Source organism: Plectropomus leopardus, chromosome 9 (assembly GCF_026936395.1).
Source record: "Plectropomus leopardus strain MGB_pleo_1.0 chromosome 9, ASM2693639v1, whole genome shotgun sequence".
Lineage (NCBI taxonomy): Eukaryota > Metazoa > Chordata > Actinopteri > Perciformes > Serranidae > Plectropomus > Plectropomus leopardus.
Genome location: NC_142184.1, coordinates 25,212,582 through 25,231,614, shown reverse-complemented (window position 1 = coordinate 25,231,614; position 19,033 = coordinate 25,212,582). Strand labels below are relative to the sequence as shown.

Here is a 19,033-nt window from a genome sequence, read left to right as displayed (position 1 = left end):
GAACACAACAACATACACTTTCTGTTGTGTCCATGGGTCTGTTCTGTCTGCAATAAATGGGATGTAATGGTACAGGAAATGTTGCCTTAGCTCTTAGTCCAACTTAGTATTATTTGAATGCCACAGCTTACCTAAACACTGGCCACAAAAAGATGCACTTGTTAACCCGAACAGTGAAAAATGTGTACTTTAATCTAAATACTGTGCCATCTTACAATATATGCATTTTAAGATTGTCTCAGACATGTTAGTTTTATTTCAGCATCATGAACAACCTCCAGGTCTCAGCCTTTGGGTTATCACTATCAGTGCAAATCAGCAGGAACTGTGTGATGCTGTTGCATCAGTGCAGACTAAAAATCTTTTCATCATTTCCAGCCGGCTAAATAATTCCCTGGAAAGATTCAGGCTCAACTGCAGGCGAGAGAGAATCCTCACTGGTATGGTTGACTTGGCTCAGTCTATCCAATAAAGTGGCCCAAAAATACATATTTTAAAATTTGAAAAAAAAAGTTCAAAAAAGGTTGAACTTGCCCTCCTTATTATCAGTGTTATCTTGGTGAAGAGAAAAAAGCAAACCTGCTAACATACGCAAACACAATCAGCACAATCACCTCCTACTGATGCAGGATATTATAAATACGGTACGAGATAAAATAAAAAATATATATAAACAGACGTACAGAACAACACAGCTTCGTTACTCACCTCTCTTCATCCATTTTCTTCTTCATCATGTCTCTTCTCCAGGCTGGCATCGATGCCAGGCGTGCAGCCTCCTCATCAGCCTGCGGAGGGACAGAGGGGTCGGGGGAGACATTGAGACAGGGGCCCATACCAGTCAGTGAGGGACTATTACTGTAACAACAGCCTACTGTACTGCTATGCATGACCTCATTCCCTGATGAATAAATCACCCTCAAAGACAGATAGCAAGGAAAATGTAAGTTGTCTTTCAAAGAAGATTTGTGCGTACGTGGCGAGATGAAAAACCTACTAAGGTTCTTTTATCATTTAAGGAACTTACTATGCTCACCAGCATCAGCCTCAAATACATTATCTCTGTGACCCTCCTCTACTTCTGAAATACAGCACATCGACCACAGTCTTTATTGCTGCAGCAAACCATCATGAGCATGTGTGGACCACTGATAACTTCTGTCACTGTTGAAAGACAAGAAATGATCAATTTCCTGCACCATCGCAGGTTCAGTCACCATCAGTCCCAGCAGTCTGTCAGGGCCATCTGTACATTTTTAAGGGGAAACATTCAGGCCCTTCATGCTGTGAGCTAGGGCTGGGTGATACAGCTGAAATTATTAGAACAATTTGGTTAGCTGTACAGAAATAATTTATGTCTATGGAAGTGCATTCAATATGCATGTAAATCACAAAACAGTTCCATCGAAGTACAATGCAATAGATTTGTCGTGTCGTGTGCCGGAATAAAACAAAATAAAATTTTAAAAAATCAGGAAAAAGTTTTAGTTTTTAATAACTTAACATCAATTTTGTTGCATTTCCAGGGTCTTATTCTGTAAAGTTATAAACCTGCCTGAAACTAGACTGAAATGGAGTTTCTAGTTGGCGGTAATACTTTAAAAAATAGTTTAAGGTTTTGACATCAAAGTTGGTATTGATGAGTTTCAGGCCTGCAGTCTCAAATAAAAGCCTCTACATTATAGAAAGAGCAAGAACACACCTGCATAGAAAAACTGTAATGTAACTTTAGTCCAACCTATTAGTCCAATATACACATTCTCAGATGTCATATTTTTGACAAATGGCCTCTGTGTAAGAGTATATACAGAGTATACTGTGTAAACTGCATGTACTTACAACAGCAAATAGAGCACACACACACACACACACACACACACACACACAATATGTACTCTTCTCCTGTTTCTTTTAAAATAAAATAAACCCTTTTAAATGGACAGGACACTATTTTTCAGGACGTTCTCACAGACAGCACACACAAACGGTAACTGGATCCTTTTCTCTCTTTCAGGCTGTAATCGGAGCCAGAACAGGAGAGAAAAAAGGCAGCCATCTTGGATTTCTCATCTTCGCCTGACAAGATAGATTACTCTTTTGCATTCCTCTGACTGAAGCGTGTCACTTGCCCTGGCAAACATTATTCCAGGTAAGATTATCTACACTGAATTTTTAATGATTCCCCTGGGAATTACAGCACAAGAAAAAAAAATCAAAGCAAAAATCTGAAATAAGACTATTTACTGCTCATCCATAAGTCACAGATGTGCCTGTTTTTGATACTTTAAAATTGGTCTAAAAATGGCTGTTTAAAGTTTTGTGGTTGCAATTATATTTTGGCACGCTTTTGGAAAAGGGTTTATTTAGCTTGGTTAAATCCCCCAAATACTGCTTGTTATTCCTGTGTACAGCCAAACCAATGGGCACTTAAGGCAACAGTCCACATGTACCCATTGCTCATGATTGGTAACTGGCAACAATATTTATGTTTCGGGTGACTAAGGTATAAATTTCTCCCTGATATTGTAAACTAAAATTATTTTGAGAGCGACTTGATTTCCAAAGGTTATAGTATTGTAAAAAGCTATGAATTGTACCTGGTTTTACACCATGTTATGTTTTTTAGAATATGGAGAGTTTGATTAGCTGGTGACACCTTTTAATGCCAGCCATACTATATTAAGTAGTATTGAGTATTCTGTGTTGTATTGTTGAGTTAGTGCACCCATACAGACCTACTTGCATTAGTGGTGTATCAGTGGTATCTTTAACCTCTTCGCTCAGCAATGTTATTGTTATTCATAGCCCATTTAACCCACCAAAAGATGATCATTTTTATATCATTTTTTCACATTGTGTAACATTGAATAAGTTTGTCCCGCATGCCTCTATGGTGAACAAAGAATCCAAAAACAGAGATAGTTACTGCTGAATTGGAGTGATGAATTTATCCAGTCATATGCTCAGTACCTCCCATACATATATGTCACATACATATACTTTTTATCAAAATGGTACTATTTAAAACTTCATTGTGAGTACTATGCCTGGGAAAGCGCATGCGTTTGAACTCTGCTCATTCGTTGCATTGAGCAAAGTTCAAACGCTTGCACTTGCCCAGGCGAGCTATTTGTCAGTGCACGAGACTTGATGTGGAAGTGTTTTAAACAGTATTGTTTTAACAAAAATGGGAAGTACTGAGCATAAAACTGTATAAAGGAGACTTGAATTATACTGCATGAGTTGTGTGGGTGTTTGTAAACGGATGTTTTTTTTGTTACACTTTTGCTGTTATTAAACGTGGTCCCCAATTTAATTAATTAATTTTTTCCCTTTAATCGATAGGACAGAGTAAGCGTGAATACTTTGCAATACAGTAATACTTTCTATTAGCTTGGAAAGCATCAGTTACAGTCAGTAATACATGCAATATTAATTGTTAACAGGAGGTATCCCAATTCAAAGTAATTCAGGTTAAACTTGAATGGCTTGTGATTATGCCTGTATATCGTTTTGGATACAACTGTAAATTGTTAGGTTTCTTTGGGTAAGAATTCATATGTATCTGCTCTCACATTTGTCTGGATAATATTAGTAAAAGGCAAGCTTACCTTAACATCCACACACAGGTAGAGCAGATGCTTTATTATTATGATATTAGAGAAATCATGTGCTGGTAGTTGGTGGCAATTTGTTTGTTGTTAAAAAAATTTAGCTGTCTTTTTCATTTACAATCTCACTTGTCTGCATTATTATTGACTTTACATGTACAAGCAGTGTTGTAAATACAAATATTTAACCCTGCAGAGTGCAAGCATGGCAAATTCAAAGTGAAATTTATTATAGCTTTGTATATGACCTTCACTTTAATACTTTCATATTAAAAACATTACCACACACTCATTATTATGCTATTTACATTCAATTAATCTGAAACAAATACTGTAAATACAATATATATATATATATATATATATATATATATATATATATATATATATATATATATATATATATATATATATATATATATATATATATATATATATATATATATATATATATATATATACACATGCCTTTAAGTTTACCAGCTTAATGCCTTCCCTTTTGGGCTGTGAGTTGATCAAGATTCACTGTAACCTCCTTATGGCTCCTCTAAGCCATGGATAGCATGACAGCGGGTGGTGCTAAGAGGGTTATTTGAAGGTAATCTTGACGCTGCAGAAGAGACGCTATGAGAATAGTGTGGTTCTTCACTGCTACAAGTGTTGCAGCAGAGGATGACACACCTGAGAGCTTGGTGTTAGACAATGGCTCTTTCATTGGTACGTTTATCCGTATGATTACTTAACATGTATTAATATGGCCTGATTTGCAGTCAGATAATTGAAATATTCTGTTGGTCATGTGAGTAAGCTGAGTAACCACATCATTTTAAGTGGAGTGTTTTAGAAAAGACAACTAAAATCTTGTAATCACAAAAATGTCGACAAACTTTATTTCCAACAGCAATATAGGAACCAAATAGTAAAGCAACACAAATTTAAATGATGATAAGTTTGATCAAATTGTTCAAAAACACTCAGATATAAATAGAGTAACAAAAAGATGAACAAACTTCATGGAACAATCCTCAATGTGATTTTCCATTCAGGTGATTAAATCCTTGTCAAGTGAATGCTTTCATTTGCTAACAAAAATGTAAATTCTTTTACTTCTGAATCGTTAATGAAGAAACTCTGATCTGTTTCTCCAGGCTGTGCATTTACCATACCTGTTAATCTTTGTAATCTATACTGAAAGGCACACATTGTATAAACAAAATCATGAGGTCATAGGCTTAGAGATGAGGGGCTCTGCTCAAACAATCTATAGCGCATGGTCTGAAGTGCATGGCGCAAGTGCATTTAGGGCATGTCCAACTCTACTTTTTCTAGTTACACAGTGCATAATTTGGGCACAAAGTAAGGCCCACTGGGCAAAAGACTTGTTCTTCATCCCTTAATTAGTCATAGGTTTGGGTGTAACATGAATTCAATAAATCAGAGTGTCATCTCCAATTCCCTTTAAAAGCCAGGTCGTGGCTGCACCTGGCACACTGCTGTTTTCATGGCAGATACAGCAATTTTGAGAAGCAAGTGGTTTTCTGATGAGAGTAATGCAGTGAGAGCAGTGATGTGACTGCAGCAAATATTGTGGGACATTTAAGTAGCAAAAATAAAAACTGTAGTTATATCTTCTGAAATAATCAATGATGTTAGGTTGCTCTTCGTGGGTAAATGCAAATACTATCTCTCCTAATGATGAGTCGGACAGCAGCTCTGCTCTGATCTCTATGTTCACATTTTAGAAAACGCAATTTTTTTTCTCATCAAAGATGTATTATTTCACGTCCCTATGGGTGTAACAAGCAGAGTGTACGTGTGTTGTGAACAAGCCTATGTAAGCACATCTTATCTGAATAATGCACCCTGCAGGATAATACTTGACTTGAGACCAGGTTTTGTTGGTCAATGGTGCAACTGCTTTCTGCATTCTTAAAATAGAAATCTGCCATCAGTGTACCGGACCACACCTCATTTTAAGACCTACATGCCCATGAGCACAGAGATGGGCTAAAGTGCTACTCATGAAATGTGTGCGCTTGCAATGAAAATGACAAATGCCTCTGTTTAAAACTAGCAGTGACAATTGCACTGTGCTGTGAACCGCTTTGCACCCGTTGGCCCAGGAGCCACTTGTGAGCCACAGTAACGTAAAACTCTTGCATACTTACTAAAGACCCATTTTCATTGCTTTTGATTTCAAACAAATATCAGTCAATATAATATTTTTTCACACAGTATCAAGAAGGAATGGTTAAGTTTTATTAAACTTTCAGTAATTTATTTCTGATAACTGTCTAACCACAGTTTGGAATTTTAAGTGAATCCTGAAGTAGTATTATTATAAGTGTGCAGCGTTTTACCAGTCATGTGCTTCATTACAAAGATGACCTAAACAAACACACTATGTGACTTTATGGCAAATCTTTTCCTTTAAAAACGGATTTTTTCTAGAATTAGTGTACCATGGCAATCAATCATACTAGATTAAAAAAGGCTCTTGGTTCAACACAATTCAAAATTAAATGGTTGTACCAAATTTGTGTCTTCTGACATCACAAGCTCTCTTTTCATCCAATTCGGCATATACAAAGAGTAAAGTCATTACAGCTAAGTGTATGCTCTTTGCTTTGCTACAGTTAAGTCCCTTATGTGACATGGCCTAACAGCTAACACAGCAGATTCGTTTCCTTTCTCAGCATACTCTACTTTGCAAATTAGTTTCCCTTATGCTTCTCTTTATGGATTTTCTCTTTGGTTGTACAGGTGAACTGGGCTTTTAGTGGACCTTTAGTCCATGTAGTTATTAGATATCAAAAAGCTCAGCTTCCTTCTCTTTCCAAAAAGCAAAGCTTCGGTCAATGTATCTGATGATCTCCTCATTACTAAACTCCTTTAGCTCATATATCACTTTAATCGAGTCTTCTTTGTGTTCATCCCTGGGTGGAGGTTTATCAATATGAGGTTCCTCTATGATTTTAACAGTAACAGGTGTAACATCTTTCAATGGATCTGGTCCTGAGTTTTTTGTTGTGTCCTGCAGTTTCTCGGCTTTTGCTGTTGCATCAGTATTTTGCACAGTTTCGTTTGTCAAGATCTGCAAATAGTCATGCTCTGAACTTTTTCCATTAGAAACCACTGCCTGATTTGGTGGTCCCTGCTCACTGTTTTTTACAGCCCCCTGAGTATTTTCCTCAAATGAATTCTTCAGCGTTTCCTGCTCCTCACACTGGCCATTGCCAAATATGACATCCTGGGATGCAGCAGGTGGTGATGATGATGGGGAAACATTTGATTGTGGAGCTGGTGGGGAAGGTTGTTGTGATGGTGCAAGTGGAGCAGACTGTGTATTTGGAGGTGGGGGTGCAGGATGGGTAGGTGGTGGAGGAGGTGGAGGATGAGGAGGTGGGGGAGGGAGTGACTCCTGCAATGTCATAAGGGACATATCAGGTGACATGGAACGTAGCGAAGCCGTCATCACACCGCCTCCATCATTTGAGTCTCCGAAATATTTGAGTTTTATGTCTTCAAAACCATCCGCCCAGTCTCGCTTCCCCCTCTCAATTTCCTCCATGACCTCCTTGTGGAACTGCCTTATGACCTCCCATTTATGGGTGCCAAGACGATCAAACATCTCATAGCACAAGAGGTGGCGGAATTTGCGCTCACTGCGAGACATGTTCATTTCCAGCAACTGGAAGTACCCAAGCATGAAAAGGTCAAGGGTAAGGCTTTCGTAGCTCACAGGAGACCCGTTGATGTGTGGCAAGAAGTGCTCTGGCCAGTAGATCATCTGGGCACGACTCAGCCTGCGGATCTGGCGTGTGGGCACTTGACTCATGATTGTCCTCCAGTGGCCAATCAGATTCCCTACTACCTGCTTTGACTTCATGAAAAGGAAAAGTTTGTCGTCTTCACTCTGCACCCCCCCCCCAATCTGTGCACTGAATTGGTCGTAGTCCTCCCAGCCTACATCTAAATGATTTCCTCTCCTGCCAGTATGTTTAGTCCGATAAGATTCAGAGATAGTGTATTTCCGCCAATGTTCTAGGAATAGGAAGACAATTCTTTCTTTTCTCATTTCAATGCACTCCTGGACGTAGCTTAGATCTGTCTGCACCTCTAAGCTTCTTGTTAGTTGATCATTATTTAAAACGGGGTCTGCAGAAAGAACCTGGTTAAACTGTTCAATGTTATTTAGAGCCATTACCTCAGAGGTCGCATATGTCTGAGGAGCGTGAGATGCAGTTATAACAGGCTCATCAACAAGTGGTAAAACTGATTCCTCCACTGAAGGTAAATCTCCATTGATATGGGACTCAACAGAGAAACAAGGGACATCATCCTCACGAATTGTCTCTGGACGATAACTGGATTCACTTACCACAGGAAGTGACCTCTTGCGTTTGTACACTCTGTTTGCATTGTTATCTGCAGACTGTGGATTCTGAATTTCATAATTGGCCTTAAGGTTCTTTACTGAAACTCCACACTGCTTTATCTCCTTCTCCACATCCTCTCTTGTTGAGAAGGACTGAGATCGTCCAATAATGACAGTGCCAACGGATCCTGCTGGTTCAGACTGACCTGTGGTCCAATTCTTTGCCTCTTCTTGAGAATATCCAGGACATATTAGATCCAAGATGTCTATCTCCTTCCCCCCCAGTGTGGCAAGAAGAATGGCCATACTCTTGAGCAAGGTAGAAATCTTGCTGCACCAGGCTGGAAGATCCTCAGCTTGTCCATGTACCTGCTTTGGATTGACTGAGAAGTGCCCTTGATTGAGGGCAGCAGAAACAGGTAGAAGCTGGTGAAGCTCCCGCTCCAGTTCTTCCAGCTCTTTCTCGACTTCTGAGACTTTGTGCATGACCTGCAGGTTCTCAATTTGCTTCTCAATGCGGTTGAGGTCACCCTCTGTCATCAGTTCCCCAAATGGGCCCAAAATGGCATTATGGATGTGGGAGTAGTGCCATTCCTGAGGCTGGTAGTGTCCGCTTGCCGCAAACTAAAGCAGAGGCCAAAGGAGACCAAAAGACAAGAAAAAGGGGAAGGAGGGGGATTCCTTCAGCTCGAAGTTCCTGGTGTAAACACACGCTTCAGTGCAAATCCATCTTGACACACAGGATTTACATGGATTTAGTGGTGCAATGGCACTGCCACATAACGAGCAAAAACTTTCCACTTTCAATTTTGAGTCAAAGAGAACAGAGAAAGCTTTGTCCTTTTTGAATCAATTGACAAACTATATATTAACTATACTAATATTAATACACAGTGTATGTATATATTAACATAGAATGCTGGTAAGTGTAATGTGTTTACAATATGTCTACATTTGTATTTTTTAAGCACTTGACATTTCAGATCTTTTACATCTGTATTTGCTCAATCCTTCTTTAACAGTTTTTCTCCATCATTTTTATAATTCAGGTTTTTTATGGTCTTTGTTAGTTTAAAGAGTAATTACACAAACAGAGTATTTTGCTTTTACCACCACTGCAGTTAGACTTAGACTTTATTGTCCCCGAGGGGAGATTGAATTTTTCATCTGTCTGAAACCTAAATATGATGTAACACTATATTGCAGTGTCACTTCACTGTTGGGCCCTGACACCAGTACAACAGACAGACACACTTAGGTCCACACCCAACAGTGGTAGGAAACCACACTGGGTGTGGTTAGAGGTGCAGCAAAAGGCAACAAAAGTATTTGTGATTAAGGGACTTTGTATGGAGTTACTCTTTATCTTCCATTGCTCCCTTAAAACACCCCCCCAAAAAAAACCCCAGTATTTAGTTGTTGTTTCTTTTCGTTATTATTATTGGTTGACTTGTAGTGTGAATGGGCTCGGCATCACACCACTGAATCAGCATGTAACAACTTGGAGCCACAAAACTTCATCATCAAACACCAGCCCACACTGAGAACCCTGTAGTCAAGTGTGTTAATGTTGTGATGAGCATCATAGCCAAGTGCACTGCACCACAAAGAGTCTTTTGCTATTAATAAAGATTGTTAATATGAAAAAAGACACATGCATCAAGATGAATAAAGAAACAAGGAAATTATTTAAAATAAATTAACACATGGATGTCTACAGTTAGAGCTAGTTGGGTCCAGTGCTGTTTTATGAGCTATACTTCAGTATGTTATTTACAGGGGAAGATAAATCACTAAAATACTTTATGATTAGTTGACTACTTATAGGCCTGACAGACAATTATATAGTCTAATGATGCTACTGCATCCCAACAAATAAAGAAAAGACTACATGTTACCATCTCCAAAGGACATTGGAGACACTACTCTATCAGCTGGATCATTTAAAGTATAAGATTGCAATCCTTGATAACAATCAATTATTAATCAGTCAAATTTAATCAATCAAATCACATATCACATAGTCCTTCTTGTATTACACATGACTAACAAGTGTTCAGATGCTACATTATGAATTACTTATTAATACCTTGTCTAAATACACATAATATTACCACACACTGTGGTGACTGTTAGATGGAGTGGCAGATGTCATTGATTTTAAAGCCAAATAGTCAACGTTAGAAACAAGTTCGTTTGTGAAACAAGTTCTTTGTGTTGACTGAAACCCTTGTTAAACAACTTTGGCCTTGCTATTTGGTCTGAAGCTATGTAAATGGCAGATGAGGGAAATTAAATTGCAAAATGCTCAAAAGCAATCCAGGCCCCTGCTGCGGCTCACTTTATAACACAGTAACACTCTCCATCAGCTATCAAGAAAGCATAAGATGCTAAATAAACTTGTAGTCTCAACTCCACTTAGATGTTTCTCCCTCATTGTTTGATTGAAAAGTCAAAAAAGAAAGAAACAACTTGTGTCATGCATGAATACTATATATACATTCATACAACGTCATTGTTCAAAACCACAAAAATCCACACTCAAATCCAAGCACTAGCTATCCCCTTTGTGATGTAAGTTATTCCAGACTGGATCCGTATATAATCAAGTTTACAGAGCATTTTAAAATTACCAGACCACAAATGGGATAGCTAAGAAATTAGAAAACTTCTACAACTTTCTTGCAACATCAGTGCCTACCTTGCGCTTGTGCTCTTCCTCTTCTTGCATCTTAACCTGAAGCTTTCGCACCATCACCTGCCTCTTCCATTCAGGGATCGCTTTTCCCTGTTCGTCATGAGTGGGCACTAGCGCCTCCACATCTGCGAGGCTCATCTTCCGCCCTGACTCTGCTCCTCCTGTTCCCCCACTATTTCCATTGATCACAGAGTTAGATGACAGTTTCTCATAGCTCGCAGAGGTCGACATGGTCCTGGCAGATCCAGAGCCAGTGGGGCTGGGGCTGGGACTAGGGGTGGTGGGTGGCGAGATGACAGATGTATTGGATGGTGGTGGGGATGACGGCTTGGCTGGTGGGCTAGATGTGCGGGTCTCTGGTGGAGATGCAGTGTTTTCCTGGATAAAAATAAAGACATCAATGGGCCGGAGAACATGGGGTGTGACAATCTGATAACCACTGGATTTTTTTTTTACATCAGTTACTTTTTCAGTAACCAATAACCAGTAAATTGGATTCTTAGAAACACACAGCTAGAGGGCAGTATTAGGCATTATTTGTCATATATTCTGACATATTCTTGGTCGATATCAATCTAGTGAAAGCTAGAAGGTAAAATTAGGTGAGGCCAACAGAAAATAATGGCAACAGTAACAGTAGACAACATTACCATCTCAAGATAACAACTTCAACTTTTCACGTAGCTCCCTCACTCAAGGAGAAACATGGGTGATGTGGCATATTTAAAATAATTACATAAATATTGTGAAAATATGAAATAGATGTGAAATCATTTTATTGATATATTTTACTCCATTCTTTTAAAAAAATACACCTTCGCAACAAATCATCATGCATGTTTCATCGGACTGTTTGTTTTTTTTCGTGTTGTTCAGAAGGAGATGTCCGTCTACCGCTTAACTGATTCCATGTAAACACAGCATAACTCATACAGTGTATGACCATGTTGATCTCACACATTCAGTATGAAGGATGACATTGTCATGTATTTTAATTCATGTAGGTCATGGATTGTCAGTTCCTTATAAGTCTTGAGGGACGAATGTGACAAATAGAGTTTGCTATTGTACATCGATAAAAAACAAATCAAAGTATTTCAGGATGTGCTGTTCTTTATAAAGCTACTGTATATTTGCATAAGAAACTGGGATTGAAATACGGTTTCTAAGTAGAGCTAAGTACAGTACTACTGTTACCCTGGTTAAGACTATATCTCCAGTTCAGAGAGCTATGGTTTCCCCTCACTTACACAGTTGTGGACAGTTTCTGAACTTAAGAAAACTCGACAACTAATGATTCTGAAGAGTTAACCATGAATCATCACAGAATTATTTTTTCTTGTTTGCATTAAATTTAATTCTGATTTACGAAGTTGCATTGATGTGTGATCATGAAAGAAGCATTACAGAGGGGTCCACTGACAATAATGTGGAGAAGCCTCATAGGCATGTCGCTGCTCACCCAGTCAAACCTTTGAGAGATCTGGGATAATTTAGCTTAATTTCTGTCTTTTTTACAGATTCATATGTGACTTTGCATTTTCTGGTACTTGATTTAAATGTACCTACCCTAGTTTTATTTTGTTGCTTGGTGTTTTGCGTTGCAATATTTTTGTTTGTTTGTTTTTTCTGTGATTTTAGTAGCCTCCTCTTGGATCTGCTTATGGTTTGGCACCTGGTCGCTACCTGTTTAATGATCTCCCAACCTCACCTGCGTGCTGTGTCCGGGAATGTCCCAAACACAGCAGAATAAGGAGGATATAAGATATTTTAGGTCAGAGTCTCTGCAGATAAATACAGTGTGTCATACTTCTAGTGGGTCCTAAGTGATGATTAAGGGAAATTATTTTTGAGAGACATCAAATCCACAAGTGATTGCAAACACTCTAACATTAGCATTTCCGTATTTTTCAGTGACTGTTACATAAATGCAGTAGTGGTGGAAGTCTGTGGACCTACGTTGCCTGTGGGTCCGCTGTTGGAAAAGACAGTGGTGTAGCCTTTACTGTGAGGTGTTGGCTTGAGGCTCTTCCCTGCTTTGATCTCTGCCAGCAGCTCTGAGTTGTCACCAGTGGGGGACATCATGTTGAAAGATTTTGTACCTGTGGACAAAAGGATGGAGAAGAAAAGTGAAACCGGGTAGAAAGAAAGACAGAATAGAGGGAAAGAGAGAGTGAGAAAGATACACTGAACAGGAGGGAGAGAGAGAAGGGTTGGGTGGCATTTCAGTGTTAAATATTTCATCCGATCAGGCAGGTAACAATGCTAACCTGGGGCGTGTTTTACAGTGATAGGAGGTCACTCTGATGTATTGAGCCACTGTTTCTCATGGACAAGCTTGATCCAATTCTTTATAGGTTTGTTCACTTTGATTGGCATTTGCCTTCATAACTCTTAGGGTTCAAAGTTTGCTTAAGACATGAAGATGCATGAAATAAAATGAGACTTTAGCACTTCATGCAACTGTTGCATCAATCAGCAGTTGCAGTGAAACAGGATTACATTGGGAGGAGCAAGTCAAAATTAATTCACTACAGCCAAAAGAACCAAAAGAGAAGAGCCACACAATCTCTTTCAGAGTGTCACCTGACATATACAAAGCTAAGCTACTGCTGAACTTTCAACTTTTACAAAGTAGGTTTGTGGTAAATTGTATACATTCAGCCTCCATGGACCCTAATCTGCTTATAGTGAACAATGCTACAAATTCAAACAGACTTCAAATACAACCTCTTTTGGTAATGCGATTACAATGGAACTTCGTTTTCCTTTTTTTAAGGGCGGACGAAATTAAAGAAAATCAATCACAATCACACAAACTCAAAGTAGCTTATATGTAAGGCCACATTTTTTTTATGCTTAATGTGCTGATTTGTATATGAATGTTTTTTCAAAATGTTACCATTTCAGAAATGCAACATTAACCTACGAATAACCAAAAACAAATATATTCAAATAGCATGGTCCAGTGTAAATAGGAACATACCAAAGTATGTATCAATAACAAAGTAACTTTCATTTTATCTATGACGCACACTTTTTAAACTGATTAAATGTGATAATGTAATGCACAACTAACTATTAATAGCAGCTACACATAAATATTTTTAAACATTTACAATTAACATATATTGACCCAAACACATCAAGGGCCAGTGGCTACCTCACCTGTTTTAGTGATTGTAAACCTCCAGTGAATTAAATATCCTCAGTCCCTCATTGATCACTCATTTTCTACTTGGGGAATAAAAAATAAAAGTCCTCCTGTAAAAACGTTCCCTGTTGAGGCGACCACAATGGTCTAGCTGGACACAAAGCCTCGCTAGCCTGCCACCCCGCCTCACTCTCCCTCGCTCTCCCTCTCTCTGCCTCTCTCTCTTGGGGAGGAGAGAGCAGCTTTCTATTAAAGACCCATCATCACAGTTGGGGGAAATCTAAAGGAATCACCAGTAACTGGAAGTGACAGCGAGCTATTGGCAAGCCGGCCAGGAATTAGCACGCATGCACACGCACAAGTGGACGGATGCAGTTAGGAACACACATGCACACGCACGCACCCTTCAATCCCCAGCTTGTTAGTCCACCCTAACAACCCAATCCTTACTGCAGCAAACCTGGCACACAATTCACAGTACAATCAAGTCTCACTTCATATTTGCTGGATTACAGAGAAAGAAGGAAAGAAAGAAAGAAAGAGGCCGACACCCCCAGAGGCTTATACAATGTGCACACTCAAACCGGGCCTGTATAAGTTTGTGAATTATAGGAAAAAGCTACTGAACCCTGACACACTTTTACAGCAACACATGACAGCTCTTTAAGGTTATGCCGACCACACAGAAGACTTTGAAAATGCTTTTAAAAGACTAAAGTCTGACACTCTCAGATCTAAAGGCAATGTGAATTTTTAGTCACACACTATAAGCAAAGACTGGGGATCTTGCAGGATATCTATTTGCAAGATTACATCTAGATTCCTTTTTAAGATTATTTCCTATCCTGCTCCTACTGGAAAATATTGCAACAAACTAAGAAATATGACACATTAACTATTCCTTAATGTGTCTGCAGAATGTCAGAAATCTAGAAACACAAGATGAATGTGTCACATGTTGATAATGGTCAATACAGCATCAGTGCAATCCATCAAGAGACAAACGTTACATTTGGATTTTGTCACATCAACTTGCTACTAACCGAATTAAACACAGACTCTTGTTCACATTCATTGGCCTCCGTCCATGTTTACTTTCTACCTGGTTTGCTGCTTCTTGTTTTGTGCTAAAGAGAGTTAACCCTATAGATTGACAATATCACACATCATTGAACTTTAGTGTTTGCATGAGCTGATGCTAAACATTATGTTTGATATTGTCAGAACGTTAATATGAGAAAAGGACTGACTACAGACAGCTTGGATGCAGTTTTATTACTAACATACAGTAATTCATCGAGATCATTGGAGTGTGCATCAACTGAGGTGAGACTCTCACAATTTTATTGCATCATTGGAAATTTGTCTCAGGCAAAAAACCCACTAACATTACTTTGTTATATAGATCTCCATTGTCAAGTGCAATTAGTTCGACCAAAACTCTTCTAGAAATTTTCTTACCTTAAAATGTAAATCAGTCAAAGAAACATACAATTTCTAATTTTGGCAATAAATGCAGCCTACCTTCATCCATTTTTCCCTGACAAACTGTCATTGCAGAGCTCCAGAAACACGTGATTATCCACTATCAGGTGTGTTTTAAAGCTTAAAAACATTCACGCTGGACTGAAGTTGGTGTACTTAAATCTCTTTGAATATACCATAGAAATGTGTGTTTTTGAGTTAAAGGTTGAGTGTGTGTTTAGGCTCAGGGGTGTGGACTCGCCAGGTCTGCGAGAGTGTGTGTAAAGGAGGGTGGAGCTGTGACAGGCGGAGAACATTTGACAAATAGCCTCTCATGATGGACATTTAAAACACAAAAGGTTTCCTGCTCAGGGTTTTAAATATAAGTCAAGTTGCTGCATCTGTTAACGGCTGTGCTGCCGTCAAGCACTCCTGATAGAGATGTGTGTCCTGTAGTATAAAAATAATGAGATCCTCTGCATCCTGTTAATCTATAGAAAACAATAGGGGACTTCTCACCATTTACACTGTTGCCACAGCACTTTAAATCAGCCACCTGGTTTGTTGCTGTTGTCACAATGAGCTGTAAATTAATTTTGAGCTCTCAGATGTGTTGGTGGCTTTTAATTTTATGACTACCTAACTGCCTGTTTATTACATAGTTAATGCTGAAGCACAAATCATGCCATTACTGAGTGCACACTGCTCTTTAGCACTTTGGATAAAGATGTGCTCTGCACAGTATAAAAAGTATCATCCTCTTCCTCCTCTTGATCAATAGAAAACAATACAACCATCTATATTGTTGCAGCAGCACTTTCAATCAGCCACCTGGTTTGTTGCAGTCATCACAATGTGCTGTAAATTCATCCTGGGCTCTCAGATGTGCTGGTGGCTTTTCATTTTATGACCACCTAACTGCCCGTTTATTACCTGTTTAATGCTGAAGCACAAATCATGCCATTAGTGAGCACACACTGCTCTTTAGCTAAAGTATTTTGTTGGTATCCTACCATTAGGTAACAGGTGGCGCATAAATAGAGGAGACCATTAGATATTTGATGGACAATGCGTAAAAGATAAAATGCATAGTTTGTACCAAAAAAAGGTGCCTAAATGGAACAATTAATTGTTTACAGCTTAATTGATGTTGCTGTTTGTTATTGGTGTGTAAAACAAACTGCTCTTTATATTGCTCTATGAGCTGCTTGTCAGCCATGGCACAAACATAAAACCAGATTTTACTGTAATTGATTCTTGACGTAAACTTTAGTGACTTTAGTTATAAAATGATGTTAAAGGGAAAACATTTGGTGTAATTAATAGTTTTTTAATGAAGTTGATTTTTAAGTATATTCTCAAACCTATATGTAAAAAAATATTGATTTCTCTTCACTATATTGAAATGAGAATAAAATTGTTGAATGGAGAAAATAAATAGCTTAATTATTGCTTACTTTGCATTAATTACCTAAAACATTTGCTGATGGTCTGCTGGAAAAGACAGACAAGACAGTCATTTTTTGATGTGAGAAAAACAGGTTTGAGTTCACTTGTTGACACATATAGGGTGATACAGCTGGTGTTACAGCTGTTGCTCTTTTGTTTGACCATGCTGGGTATCAGCCTGTTTATATCACCCCTTTTATTTATGATGATCAATTGGAATTGAAAAATCTAATTTTATATTTTATTGGACACTGATTGTTTAGAAGAACTACTTGGATAACTACTAGATACACCGGTTAAATCACTGTTCTCATTTAAATCAGCAACAGAGTGTGGCTAAATATATAAACTCAAAGTTATAATTCAGAAGGATGAGAAGAAGGTTTGAAGGCATATTGTAACCTCCAGATACAATATTTGTACAATATGTAAACTGATGTATTTGAAAGACTAGTTCACAGTCTGTACTTACTCTTCATCAGTCTTTGTCCCCCTCCCTCTGCCTGAGAGGCAGATAAATCCCCGCCTTGACAGAGTAGCAGTGAGTACAGGCCATGGCAGGCAAAAACAGGGAAAACAAAACACATCAAAACAGAGAGGAAACAGGAGGAGATGGAGCAGATGAAAGAAGGAACATTTAAACAGAAATGTGCATTAAGGGGTTAAAGGGGAGAAAATTGCAGCATTAGCTGAAGAACAGTGTTGGTCAGCCACTACCAAAAATGAACAGCATTAGTATAATATTTTAATATATAATATAAGTGTAATATATAATATTAGTATAATAATCTCTTATGTTTTGTCTCATTACTCCTCAAGTTACTGCTGTTTGACGTCTAAACACCTGTTTGTATGTTCAGCCATCTTGGATTCTCACCCTTTTTACAATTTTCTGACTCATAATTATTAATCTAGGATGTTTTCCTCTTTGAGGTTCAAAATTTTAGTGTTTTAAAGCCAAGCGAGATTATAGATTTCATTAATAGTGTGCTGTGCTTCATTTCCTTTGAAGTGTGTTATTTGTATTCATTATTTATGTTGTGGTTGATTATTAATCAGTCAAATCTTTGTGAAGCATGCGAGAAATGCTGATAGTAAGTTACATTTTCTTCAACATTTCTTTAGGCACATCCTTTCAATTTTAAAAGCATGAGTGAAATAGCACTTTATTTGTGTATTTTAGAGAAAAACATTGCACTGGCCACACCTTAACTTAATGAGGACTTATCCTTTACAATCCTAAAATGTGCATGCACTTTCAAGACTTATTAGAACCATGGACTGATCAATTGAAATTTCCCTGCGACTAGAACAACGTGTACACAGTCAGGCAGATGCATCCAGGGCAGCTCGGGGCACTTAAGGAAATGGATGAACACTAAACCAGTTCTCAGGGTAACGGTAGCCCTACATCATTAATTTATAATCTGTTATTTAGGATGCTCAGGTCAGACTTAATACATCTTTACCCAGTGAGATTACATTGTGCCCAATAATACCAGGGGCTCTGCTTTCTAGGAATAATTGTACAAAAGTGTATAAACATTTTACCAGAAAAAATGTACATAAATGTATTTCCTTTTTTAAGAACTTTTAACAGATTTAAGTGCCAGAAAAAGTAGGAATTGAAAGGAAACAAAAAGAAGAAAGGATGGAGAAAGAGGGCGGGAAAAATGAAGAGGCACTCACTTCCTGATGAGGAAGATGGGCGTCGCTGGTTGGTGTAGGTGCTACTGGCAGAGTGATTCTGGGTGGTTGGCGTCTCCGGGGGAAGTGGAGGAGGCGGAGGGGGTGTTGGCGTTGGGTTGCTTGGGGGAAGTGGAGGCGGAGGAGGAGGTGGTGGTGGAGGTGCCACCGATTCCTCTGTGGTGCCATTCTCAGAGCTATGGGCGGGGCTGTCGGTAGGCTCCTCCAATAACACGGAGCCCTGGTTGCAGAAGAGGGAGGGAGCAGAATTAGTCATATATAGTCATATTTTATACCCATTAACTTTCTCCTAGCAACCACATTGTTGTGCCAATATTTGGTCATTGATAACACGGATGTGAAAGGTGGCCCACAAAGTGATACTACGCTAAAACTGAAACACCACTTGAACTTTTTGTTTTGGTCTCCAGTAATTAGTGTGATTTTAGTATTCCATTTGCCAGCTTTTATATTTTTTGGGGAAAAAAAATAATTAAAAAACACTTTAAACAACCAACACATGTTCTTATACAAATACCTTTAGAGTCATAAAAAAAATAATTTTATTCATGTATTCATTTAATTAAATAAAT

General features: G+C 38.5%; 2 protein-coding genes and 1 long non-coding RNA gene across 5 annotated transcripts in view; 1 reads left to right on the top strand and 2 right to left on the bottom strand.

Annotated features, from left to right (window-relative positions):
* Nucleotides 1-19,033, bottom strand: part of espn (espin) — a 53,764-nt gene that overhangs the window by 5,189 nt on the left and 29,542 nt on the right. Inside the window, exons 9-13 of one of the 3 annotated variants that reach the window (XM_088082335.1) lie at nt 18,444-18,681; nt 17,227-17,280; nt 12,647-12,789; nt 10,691-11,065; nt 710-788 (exon numbers count right to left, since the gene is read on the bottom strand). In XM_088082335.1, the coding sequence (XP_087938461.1) occupies nt 710-788; nt 10,691-11,065; nt 12,647-12,789; nt 17,227-17,280; nt 18,444-18,681 (889 nt within the window). Of the gene's footprint in view, nt 1-704; nt 789-10,690; nt 11,066-12,646; nt 12,790-17,226; nt 17,281-18,443; nt 18,682-19,033 lie in introns of those variants that run through there. The other 2 variants (XM_088082336.1, XM_088082337.1) reach the window with 2 other exon arrangements.
* LOC148188751 (uncharacterized) lies at nt 771-12,734 on the top strand. Its single transcript, XR_015777538.1, has 4 exons — nt 771-943; nt 2,015-2,149; nt 12,329-12,461; nt 12,602-12,734. It is a non-coding gene; the product is annotated as an uncharacterized LOC148188751 (long non-coding RNA).
* On the bottom strand, nt 4,131-9,344 carry LOC148188752 (espin-like protein). The gene has a single exon (XM_088082338.1). It carries the CDS (start codon nt 8,527-8,529, stop codon nt 6,415-6,417), a length of 2,115 nt encoding a protein of 704 aa, XP_087938464.1. The 5' UTR covers nt 8,530-9,344; the 3' UTR covers nt 4,131-6,414.

Coding starts and splice junctions, on each gene's coding strand:
- LOC148188752 (XM_088082338.1), bottom strand. CDS start 8,529: ATGACAGAGGGTGACCTCAACCGCATTGAGAAGCAAATTGAGAACCTG.